General features: G+C 40.9%; 2 protein-coding genes and 1 non-coding gene across 7 annotated transcripts in view; 2 read left to right on the forward strand and 1 right to left on the reverse strand.

Annotated features, from left to right (window-relative positions):
- The first annotated feature begins 130 nt into the window (after positions 1 to 130).
- trnak-uuu (transfer RNA lysine (anticodon UUU)) lies at positions 131 to 203 on the forward strand. Its single transcript has one exon. It is a non-coding gene; the product is annotated as a tRNA-Lys (tRNA).
- Positions 204 to 1050: 847 nt separating this feature from the next.
- Positions 1051 to 3118, reverse strand: cunh21orf58 (chromosome unknown C21orf58 homolog). The gene is given in 8 exon segments (XM_068718150.1): positions 1051 to 1314; positions 1415 to 1554; positions 1629 to 1731; positions 2001 to 2040; positions 2042 to 2097; positions 2327 to 2400; positions 2674 to 2731; positions 3107 to 3118. Coding segments are annotated over 8 exon segments (747 nt in total).
- Positions 3119 to 3796: 678 nt separating this feature from the next.
- The window catches only part of pcnt (pericentrin), a 33893-nt gene continuing 25599 nt past the window's right edge, over positions 3797 to 12090 (forward strand). For 2 of the 5 annotated variants that reach the window (XM_068717931.1, XM_068717933.1), the window contains exons 1-9: positions 3797 to 3967; positions 7056 to 7232; positions 7607 to 7726; positions 8585 to 8734; positions 8855 to 9747; positions 9832 to 10185; positions 10622 to 11030; positions 11230 to 11637; positions 11748 to 11966. In XM_068717931.1, the coding sequence (XP_068574032.1) occupies positions 3920 to 3967; positions 7056 to 7232; positions 7607 to 7726; positions 8585 to 8734; positions 8855 to 9747; positions 9832 to 10185; positions 10622 to 11030; positions 11230 to 11637; positions 11748 to 11966 (2778 nt within the window). In that variant the 5' untranslated portion in view covers positions 3797 to 3919. Of the gene's footprint in view, positions 3968 to 7055; positions 7233 to 7606; positions 7727 to 8584; positions 8735 to 8854; positions 9748 to 9831; positions 10186 to 10621; positions 11031 to 11229; positions 11638 to 11747; positions 11967 to 12090 lie in introns of those variants that run through there. The other 3 variants (XM_068717934.1, XM_068717932.1, XM_068717935.1) reach the window with 3 other exon arrangements.

Raw genomic sequence — 12090 nt, forward strand, 5'->3', positions numbered from 1 at the left:
ACTGTGGGTCGCTAGCTACTGTTAGCTGCTAACAACGCAATAAGGCATTTATTGATGAAATGTCATGCAAAGAAGTTGAGTTTTATACTATATTGTGTTCTTATTACGTCACATATTAACTGTGGTCGAAGCCCGGATAGCTCAGTCGGTAGAGCATCAGACTTTTAATCTGAGGGTCCAGGGTTCAAGTCCCTGTTCGGGCGATAGTGTTTTTCTCTTGCGTCCTATCTCCATTTTAAGAGATCTCTAGATAGATCATCCAGAGCATCGGACATTTATTCCTGGCTAGGGTCAAGGGTTCAAATACCGTTTCGGGTGACGACACTTTTTGTCCTGCATCCCATCTCCAATTGCTCTATGAAGGAACTCTCAATATTAATTTAACAACTATTATGTTATACATATCACTTTGACCAAATGTCACTTGATTTTCGAATTGTTTTATTTAATGTTAATTGTTAGAATATTGCGTTCATATTAACCTAGTTTATCGAACATATTTTTGGTCAGGTTATTATGTTGCATGTCTTGGATGGTGAGTATCGGACAATGACTCTCGTTTATCGTGGAGCCATGAGGTTATAGGCTACGTATAAATGCCCCCCAAATATAACTTAAATAGCGAGGAAACATACATTTTAACGTTATCAATATATTGCAAAAATGAATCTGAGGAATTGCTGCGTGGTCAGAGTTGATGACAAGCAAGCATGTAAAAAGTTGGTTAATGATTTTTGGCCATTCATGCAAGATACATTGTGGAAATTTTCAAGGAAAATCTTTTTCATTAGACATAATTCCATTAGTGCATGTGCAATGAGCTCCTGTCTGACTTTTTTTTGTTCCTTTCAGGATTTATATGTTTGACCAGTCTTACGCAGTCAGGGCTTCACTTCCGAGGTCTCTCTGTGCCAAGCAGTTTGAGACAACAGGGGACTCTCAGAGAGAAATCTAAGTCCTGCAAAAAGACACACATAAAAATGTTTTTGTCTGTAAAAATGTATTGGTTGAAATACTAGACTCCAAATACATGTGTGCTCTCAGTGCACCTTACACATTGAGTGGTGGGGGTGTGAGAGGGGCTGTTTCGTGGAGTACGGAGGGTAGATGTCCTCCTGCTTGTCCTCTTAGGACAGATAACACCTCTGGTGGCCATCTAGGGTGGCTGATGGGAGGCAGCTGTGGTGCTGCAGGGGTAGTACCATAGTGATGATGATGATGATGATGATGATGATGATGATGATGATGATGTACAGCACTTCCTCTTAGTTTAACATCTGGCCTTACAAAAATGTGGTTTCCCTGGTAACTATCCTGAAAATACAGATTCAGGACTTTCTTGAGAGACAGAGATGACAATTTTTGTAAAGGGTCAGAGTTAAGGCTTTGAGAGGGTGTGTGTGTTTTTGTGTACGTGCCCAAGATATGTAGTTTGAGGGGCACAGTAACGGGGCGCTCCAGGTGGCGACATAGGAGGCATGGCTTTCAGCATCATATTGTGCATTATGATCTAGTGCATCTGGGCATTTTGCATCAGCATAAATTCCACCATGTCTATCATAAAAATACAGACATATTTGAATACAGTGTGATTTAAATAAGATAGTGTTCTGTTTGCTGTTGCATACCCTCTTTGATGCTGCCTAAGCGCGGTGCCGGTTAGGGAATCTGAGTAATCAGAGGCTGCTGTTGTGGCAGCTGTTGTATGATGGTGCCATCATGCTGGGGTAGCTGCAGAGAGAGATAAAGGCAGGGGGAAATAATTGCATATTTTGCATATTTAATTTGCACTATTCTTACACCACTTGAACTCATTGCAAGTCAGTCTGGTATGGCAGTGTCAGTACAAATAACATGTGAAAGGAAAAAATAGGGGTAAAAATAGAAGCGAATAAGGGGATCGGGAGGAGGAGAAGAGGATTAAATACACTTAGCACACCACATAGAAAAAGCAGATCTGGGGATTGGGGTGTTTTTGAGATTAATGCCGAGTGTCTCACAGTCTGTTGGATGATGCATGGAGGCTGAGGAGGGGCACTTTTTGTGTGACCCTCCCCAGGTGTGAGGTCTGTTGAGGTCCTCTAATATGTGCTGATCCTATACACAATAGATACCAAATGCCAACAAAACACTAACGATTACACGCTTCACACAATGACAAGACATGGGAAAAACATGAGTTCATTATTCTAACTTATTGGGAATGTCTTCCTCTAGTTTTGTAGTCTTTATCTTACTGTCTGAATGTATGACACTAAGAAATTATATTAATACATTAATAAATAAGTTTGTATTCCATGAATATAAATAAATATTTTGTACAAACCCTGAGTCTTTTCAGTAGATCCTGCTTTCGCCTCAGTGCACAGTGCAGTTGTTCTAGATGTCCATCATAACTCCCTGAACACACAAAATCAGATTCTCTCAGAAACTTTCCCCATGTCTGCCTCTTGCTCAAATATCTTGGTGTGAAAATAAAATTTCTTTTACTTTTTTCATTTTATAACAGGCTAATTTTACCACTGAGTGTATTTAAAGTATGTTATAATATATTTTTCACTTGCCATGATGGGAATTCATTCTAGTATCAGCTAAATGTCAATAATGGAGAATGTCAATGGTACCTTCCACAATTCAAAACTATTCAACACAAAGAGGTCTTTGCTATCGTACTTGCAGACTGAGTAGACTCCGCTTTATTGACCACATTGTGCTTTTAATTTTCCAGTCTCTAAAAATTTAAAGAATATTTAAGATTAAAATCAAGATTTGACTTTCAACATCATATATCCCCACCTAATTAATTTAAATCCCATTTGCTATTGATTGTAGTTTTTTTTTTAAAGACTGGCCATGTAAAGCCCAGGCTACAGTGACAAAATGAGGTATGCACTGTAAATTATCAGATATATATATTCTGCTTAGTTAGGCCTATATTCAGAATTTCTTTCAATTAGAAAGATATAGATAATCTAGTGATAATCTAATTTCTTAAAGGCAAGCTATACACAGAACAAGATTACAATTGTCATTGTTTGAATAAATCTAATGTGAATGGTGGTAACTTTTTTGAACACATTTTTAAGACAATTTATTGCAACCACACCTCAGTGGCCATAAATTACGCTGTTCCATTGCTATATAAACTCATCAGACAGAGGAGTAAATTGCCCACTGCAATAAGACTTTATAATAAATTACCTCTGGCCAAATCAATCACACAACTATAACATTGTTACACTGTTGTTTGTTTGGTTGATTGATTCTTAAAACTTTGCACTATTTGTTAGTTAGTTAATTTAATATTATTCTATTTTATTGTATATATTGTGCATTTTTATATTATGATTGTTCTTACTCTGCTATTTATATTGCTTACCTGTATGTATAAATGCTGCTGTAGGGAAAAAATGTTGCCTTGTGAGATAAATAAAGTAACTATCTATCTATCTATCTATCTATCTATCTATCTATCTATCTATCTATCTATCTATCTAATTTCACTTTCAAAACACAGAAGTGAGTGGAGGCATGGTTTGTATTGGCCAATCCTGATTGGCTACAAGATCCGTCAATCCGAGATTGATGACTTGACACAGCTATTTGATTGGACAATTTACTCTCTAGTTTTTGAACGACGTTCAAGAGATTGGAATATATTTAACAAACACGAACACCATTGGCTGAATATGTGGAATGCAGTAAGTTGATTGGTCTGTCCGTTCAGAAGAACTCGATAAGGGCGGAGCTTAGATGACTTGGCGGCCATATTGAATATTATCTGTTGACAGTTGGGTTCTAAAGGAAGCTCAAGATTTTTGTTTTAGCCAACTTATGCTACAAGTGAAAGTCTGGTGTGTTTTTAACTTGAATTAGGACGTGTGTCCTAAACTTTTAACTGTTTGATTCAAGACAAGATATGGATGACGATGAACGGCAGAGGAAACTAGAAGCTGGAAGAGCGAAGGTTTGTTGCTAACGTTTAACGCACGCTAATACTGAATGCTAGCAGTTAGGTTAACGATAGCCAACTCTTTTGTCATAGCTTTGTCATAGTTAGTCCACTGTTAACTACACCCACCTCCAACATGTTGTACGTTTGGTTTATCTTTGCTTAGATTATATTTGCCCGTTAAATTACAAGTAACGTTACTCGTAACTTTGCCGCGCATATGCCGCGGGTTGATCATTAGCTGAGGTTGCACACAGCTAACGAAAACAATAATATTTATGGTGCAGTGTTAGGGTAATCACTTAACATATATATATATATATATATATATATATATATATATATATATATATATATATATATATATATATATATATATATATATTAATTAGTTGAATCACTTCTTAGTTCATGCACACTGAGTCCAGCAGGTACAGAAAGATTTGACTGGACATTTGTTTCTCACCTGTAAAATAGTAAATGTTGCATTTTCAGCCTTTTAAAACAATAAAATGACAATTTATAATCCCAGTGTTAGTTGTGAGATGTTGACCTTTCTCATTAAGCTTCCCACAGCTTTAAAAAAAAAAAAAGATAGTACATAACACTTACAAGATCAGATGGCATTTTGTTCTTAGTGTTACTTCGGTTTGAGGCCATATTAGTAATGGGCCAATTATTAAGAATGGCCTCCCCTGTATTGATAACCAGGCCACGTTCTCTAAAAACTAGATTTAAAACTAGGTTACTAATGGGTTCATATCTTATTGAATTGCATTTCTTTGATCTTTGTAGTTCACTTCCAGCTCATTGTAGTTCTTCAAAACATATGTGCATCAATATGATGCATAATATCAACTGAACCACTGATATCCCTTATGACAGAAATCCTCAAATATCCCCAGAGGCCAGTCGGTAAGTATAGAAACTGGTGACTGGCAGAGACGTTCAACTTTGTCATGGGATTGTGGGTTAATGGACATTATTTCTCTGTGATTTAGGTCTTCTTGCTTATTGTTTTGTTTCTCTTGGATGGGCAATCAGTGCTTTCTTCTTCTTTTCATATTGGCTTTCAGGTTTTTTTTAGATTCAGGCCCACTGCGTTTAAAAGAATGACTCTCAATACAGACGATCAAGCCTGTATCCCTGAAAGGAAATCATGTTTAGCATTTGCAAATTTCAATGTCTAATGTAGTTGCGCACCTTGCATGCACTGTCATGCTGGTTGCAGGCCATCAGGTGGTGCAGTGAGCCCATGCGATTTGTCTTCAAGGTTTAACACGATGCACTTCACATGAATGGTGTTGCTATGGCAATGCAGTGCTGTCAGTTGCCTTTACTGTATTGGGTGCACTAAAAAGCTCAGATTTTTATTTTTCACTCCCAATGCAAGGTGTGTATGTATATAAATTACACACACAAATGAACATAATATTCATTCATAAGATATTGTGAGGAGTCTTGGTGTTGACATGGTTGAGAACACACAGTAACACACAGTAACATCCGATGTGGCCACAATAAGCTCCATCTAGCCGGTTAGTCAGACTCTCAGAAGCGGCCTTGGGCTAAACAACGCTCATCTGGCTAATATGTGTCTCTGAGACGTGATGTTGTGGCAGGCGGGTGGAGGCGGTGAACAGGGTTATGGAAGGACATGAAGGGTGGGGTTTTAAGTGATAATGGGTACAGCCGCAGATGAGTTGAGGGAACAATTGTTTTTTACGCAAAGCTTTTGGCTTTTTGGAGTCAAGAGGAAGATGGTAAGGTGGTGGATGCATTGTGTGCCGCTAAATGGGAGAACAAAGCAAAGCCAGAATGTGGTTTTATTACCAGGCTTAGAACATGTCATCGGAATAAACATTGGCTCAAATGCACACGGTGTTGTCATGCACCTGCATGTGACTCATCACACAAAGCAACAAGTAGCTCTCCCGGTGCCATGCAATCTCAGCTTGTATTGAGCATGCACACACACAGATGCTGGAGCCCTGTCTCCTCCTCTCCGTGTGAATGCATCTCCCAGTCTCCACCCTCTTCCTTTTAGCCGAGACACATGCCAGCCCCTATCCAGAGTTTGTGGATCCCTCTGCACTGTAACGTTGTGGCTGTGGCAGAGAGTTTTAGGATGAGGAGATTGGCACAGTGTGCTGTTTGCCTACAGACTGCAAGATCTACATCTGGACTGCCCGATGAGAAATAATGGACAGGTCTGACCACCGGCAAGAAAGGAAATCGATGGCTGACTGTCAGTTATTGATGGAGGGATTCACGAGGGTCTCTGTCACAATGTGGATCGCTGTAATCTGCTTTAAGCTTTAAAGAGAGAGAGAGAGAGAGAGAGAGAGAGATCAAATCAGTCCCTCTGGAATTTAAGCAAAATATCGTGACTTGTTTGGGGATGTTTTTCCACTGTGAATGAACTTTTTGGTATTATATAAATTTTTTGATATATTTTCTTCCTCGTGTTTTCAGAGAGGACTTTGTAATCCCTCAAAAAAAAAACTCCTGTCAGCGTCTCTTACTTTGACTTTTCTAGATGCCAGAATATGAAAAGACAGACATGGATGTAGACTTTGTAAACTCTTTGAACCTTGTTCTCTTTCTGCTGTGCTGAGAGGCTGTCCAATGTGTGTCACTAAAATCTGCACGTCTCATGGGTTTGATGTAGCTCTCTGGAGATTTGAGAATATTTAGCATCGTCACCTCATTTTAAACCTGGATACTTTGTCAGGCAATGGTGTAGCCTATTTTTGGTATGAGTTTGGGATTTCTTCTTGCTTCATTGGGCACTGTCTTTTTTTTTTTTTCTTTTCTTTTTTTTTTTTTTTGCTGCACAACTCTGACTCATCAAAATAAGGGCTGCCAAATCTATTTTTCTTTTCCAAAGCGGGGACTATCAACAACTTGTACTCTTATGTATTTATACTTTGCATAATGACTTCAGAATGATGCTTTTGTAACTTTTCCAACTGAGGAGATAAATCTGGACTCCAGTTGTCTCTCCACCTTGACCCCTGAGCTCCACCATGCTGATAGTGTGGTGGTGCTCAGTGGTCCTGACCTATGTGTCCGTCTACCTCTCGCTGTCCTTCCTGCGCAGCTTGCTAGCTTCCGACAGAAGCGGGCGAAAGGCGACGGTGCGGGGGCGCCGAAAAAGACGCAGAAGAGGAAGGGCAAGGCTGTCTCGCAGAATGACGGAGCGACGCAAGGCCGACCCGTAGAACCGGCGCTGTCCTCGGCCAATGACGCGGAGCTGAGCGAGAAGACCGACCACGAGGTACACAACTAATCAAGATTATTGGTCAGGCATCATTGAGTTCCAGAAGAGACCATTAATTAACAGCTGGTCGTTTCCACTGCATCACTGTGTTCATGGGTCACACTGCCTGACCTCCAGTGTTTGTCTAATTTTGTCTGCTCACTGTACATCTTAACTGGTCCGTGCCCCCCCCCCCGCTAAGTTAACATACATTATAGAAATGGGTCACTAACCATTATGTTTGCCTGTGGGGCATGTTGTCATAGCAACCTGGTCAGGATTAACAGTGGCACTATTTACTGTCTTTTTTAAAGGGAAAGTTCACCCACAACATTAGATTACGCATGGATTGCAATGACCTAAAAAAAACTGAAACTGTTTAATCCTTTTAGGAACCTCAGAACCAACAACCAGAGGACACGCCCCCCCCCGCCCTGGAGCCAAGACTGTCTGCTGTGAAAGATTTTAGAGAAGGCGAACTAGTTGCACTCACTGGCAAAGAGCAGCTCAAGGTATACAGAGTATGTTTAAACATTTACAGAGGATATGTTGCTTTTTTTTTTTCTTTTTTTTTAAGGGTACGATAGCATTTTTCTTAGTGGATGTTGAAGCATTGGAATAATTGTATGTCTTTTGCATAGTTCCTTTTGGCTTTTATCTGGCTGTTGCTGTCAAAGACTCAACTGGGCTTAGGTGTTACGACCAAAAGGGAAGCATGAAGATGGGTTTAATTTCATTTAATGGGTCATGAAAATCTCTGTGAACCTATTCTATAAATCAGTGTTCCTGTTTACATTCTGTGATGAAGTGTGTTGCGATTTGTTTGGAGTAATTTGTCTTCATGCTTTGTTTACCCATAAGACGATGGGAGGTTTGGTGCGGTATTGCTGTGTGTACGATTTAAGATTGTGTGCGTGTGTGCGTGCGCGGGCCATCAGCAAACCATGGGGAATGTAACTGTCTGCTCTTCTGCATGGCTGCTTGGTTGCACTGATCTAAAAATACTGCATAGCTCCTCTATATGTATGTGTTTAGAGGAATGAGTTTAAACTAGGTGTTTTAAAATGCCTTACGTTATGTGAATTAGGGCTGCACAGTTGATTCATTTTCAATTTATATTTATCAGTATGGCTTACTGCACTTTATATATCACAGGAGGTGAAATGTGTGTCAAAATACCATTTTATGTTCAATATTGTCATGCTGCTGAGTGGCCTACTCATCAATTTCTACAGACTAAAGCAACCGTCTTTGTTTGGGGCAGATCCCTGCAGAAAAAAAAGAAGTTTTATTTTGTACTCTTTAAGTATTTATGATTATGTGGATGTCTATGCTTATAAAAACAACCCATACATTTATTCCACTTGCAGCAGCTCCAGCAGGCTGTGGAGAAGCGTAATGAGATAATTGCTCGGCTCAGCTCCAACCTGCAGGAGGCGCTAGCCAGCAGAGACCAGGTACAACTGGAGGCTCAGTCGCTTGCTGGACAGATTCAGGCGCTGCAGAGACAGCTCCAGCAGGTACGTGCCACTCAAAGCTGAATCTGTGGGCAGCACTTCAGGATTATTGTTGATATGCACGTCACCGTTCATGTGCACAGCAACTGAACTTGCATCTTCTCTGAATTGTCTTTCACACAGACCAGTGTAGAGTTTCTGCGCATCAAAAGTCAGTCAGGGGCTGAAGTCCTCAACACCCCACATCAGCATGGCCATTGCTTCCAAGATGCAGACCTCAATCATAAGGAGGTGCCATCGGAGGAATCGGGGAGTGAAGCTCCTGGCTTCCAGTCGAGTGTTGAAGGCTTTACCACGGGCAATGGCGGTGAGACCGGCACTGTTTTACACAAATTGAGGGCGGAGCTGGAAGAAGAAAGGCAGAATTGCCAACGCTTGTGTGCTGAACTAGTGGAGGAGACAGAGAAACACCAACATGTGCTTTCTTTACTGAATAAGGAGAAGAAAGACGGGGAAGAGGAGCGAAAAGAAAGGGCGGCACAGCTACAAGACCTCCAGGCCCAGTTAAGCTCAGTCCAAACTCAGTGCCTCGACATGCAGCAGTACAAAGAGGAGAAGGAGAAGCTGAACAGAGAAGTGCTCGAGCTGAGGAACAGGCTTCAGGAGGAAGACGACACAGAGAGGAGATTTAGTGAGGAGGTGGCCAGCTCTGCTCTTCGTCTCCAGAGACGGGAGGAGGAGATGCAGGAGCTCAAAGAGGAGCTGGAGGGAGTCAGGCAACTGTTGGAGGAGAGGGAGAAAGAACTAAAGTTTAGAGAAGAAGAGGTCATCGGACTCAAAGCTTCTAAGAATCGGCAGAACCAAGCAAAATCTGGTTTCAGTTGTGAGGAGAAGATTGGCATAGATGAGGCCAATCTGGAGAGCGGACCTGTGGAGGACAGCATGAATGTGTCGATACCGGGGGATATTCTGATGGAGCGCTACCTGTCTGCAGCTCCTGCTGCACTCTCGCACTCTTCATTGGTCAATGAAAGCTTTGAACACTGCAGTCAGCTGGACCTCTCTGCAGACTACAGGTTAGAGACATGCTAAATGCTAATGGTGTGTGTGGTTGTTTTTTAGGCTAGTTTAATCCTTTGTCTCTGTGCCTCTCTTCACAGTTTTGAGCTGAACAGTGAGGTGTTGGGAGATGAGCCTCTGTTGTCGATTTCAAACCGTTTCCCTGAAGAAAGTGTCAACCTCCAAAACACGTCTACCCCGCGGTGCTCGCCTGGCATTCCTGTGGCAGAGAATTCTCATTCTTGGCTTCATGACTCCTCTTCCGGTGAGCTGGAGACAAGTAAATTCTCTGAGCGGCAGTTTGAGGAAACTGAGGAAACTGACCTGGAAAAGGAGCTGCTGAATCAGCAGTGTGGGGAGCTCCGTGAGGAGTTGGTTCTCAAGGACAGGGACCTGAATGTGTTAAGGGAGGAAGTCATCAACAGTGCTGAGGAGCTGGAGGAGGCCAGGAGCAGGTAATGAAGTTAATTAGAGAATGTGGTTCTTTTTTTTCTTCTAATAAATGTGTTTGTATTAAGTTTTCATCTTATGTTTTTTATAATATTATTAATGATGTATTTATTGGTCTTCACATACTTATAGTTTGCCTTTGCCAACTTTAATTTTGAGGTTAAATATTTCAACAATTTTTCTTTCTTTTCTCCACCAAGTAAAAAACATTCTTGATTCATTTAAAGAAAAGAAAAAAAATGATTGCCACTGGCATTAAATTAAATTGTGAAAGTTATCTTAAAATCTGTTAACTTAATTTCTTTCTTTCTTTTTTCTTTTTCTTTTTTTTTAAACTATCTACAAGTTCTAAAGTGACCCTATGTTTCCATAAGTTGTTCAAAGCTAGTCTACAATTTGAATCAACTTCTTAACGTTTTAAAACTATCTTTGTATGGTCAGGTGGGCCCAAGTATCAGAAGAGCTAAAGCAGGCTCTCTGGGAACTTGAAGAAGAGAAGGATACGAGGAGACGTGTTGAGGAGGAGATGAACTTGAATGCCCACGATCAAGAGGACCTGAAGAACAAACTCAGTGCCTTAATGGAAGAAAGAAAAAAAGAGAATGCAGTAATGTTGTTTGGAAAGGAGGCTGCTAAAACCTCCCTGCTGGGTCCTGCTACCTCTCCATCAGAAGGGGGAAGTGAACTGGTAGGGGAGCCAAAAAATGAACAGGAGAAGGAGGCTGCACTCCCTTCTCATCAAAAACAGCAGGAGCTGATGTTTTTGTCTCTGCAGGAGATGAAGCAGCCTGCAATCTCTGCCAAACAGAGCCCAGAGCTCAGCCATGGAAACCAGCTGCAAACACTACAGGTACACCAGTATGATAAGTGGGTTTGTGTTGACGGTTTTATAGACATGTAAGCATGCTAGTTTCTGTATGTGGTTGTTGTTTTTGACCTCTAACTCAATTAAGATTAATGGGAAGAATACTATACAGCAGCAGTAATTTGAAATGGAGGAGGCAATAAGAAAAATTACTATAATGTTCCCTTTCTTCCTTTCCCCCAAGGCTCAATGTGAACTTCTCATGTCAGAGCTAGAGGAGACAAAAATAACGCACAAAACCATAACCGCCTTACTAGGTCAAAGGACTACGGAGCTGGACGAAACATTAAAGGAGCTCGAAACGACTCGCGTACAGGTTGTAAACATTCAAGCAGAAGTGGAAAGATTGTGGCAAGAGCTGGAGAAGAGCCAGGGCAGTCTGGACAGTGCTGAAAAGGAGAAGAATGAACTGGAGTCTCAGATTTCCTCTCTTAGACAAATCCTGGAGGAGGCCCAAGCGCAGGCAATGCAGGAGAGAGAGGAGCACAGGAGAAAAGAGGAGGAGATGGATGACCGGATTAAGAAAATGGAACTAGTCTTAGAGGAGGAACTGGAACAGTTTGAGAACATGCTAAAAGTGAAGGATGTTGAAGTGAGATATATATGATGTAACACCAGTTGATTTATTTTTCTATTGTTTACACTACTGTCAAGAAATCAAAATGATGAAAAACTAAATTAATTTTTTCATGATTTTTATAGTTGAGTGAAGAGAAGGAGAAATGGGAGGAAGAGAGACAGGAGAAGGAGAAAGAGCTCCTCGATGTGAGGAAACACCTGGAGGAGCAGAGGCTGGAAAGACAGGAGGAGGTGAAGGCTCTCCTGGAGAAGCAGCTCATGGCTGTTGAGGAGGCTACAGAAAGGCTGAAGACATTTCACCAACAGGAGATAAAAGATATGACGGAGAAACATCAACAAGAGGTGGGATTTAAAAACCTCCTTGTAGCTGAATACAGATTCATCATCATTATATTTAAAATAAGCAAAATAATAGCACTTTGCCGCATTAGTGGTGCTAAACTCTTTGTTGGATTGCCTTATAAGT

This window comes from Cebidichthys violaceus, unplaced genomic scaffold, assembly GCF_023349555.1.
Source record: "Cebidichthys violaceus isolate CVI_PGR_0920_01 unplaced genomic scaffold, fCebVio1.0.p SCAF_22, whole genome shotgun sequence".
Lineage (NCBI taxonomy): Eukaryota > Metazoa > Chordata > Actinopteri > Perciformes > Stichaeidae > Cebidichthys > Cebidichthys violaceus.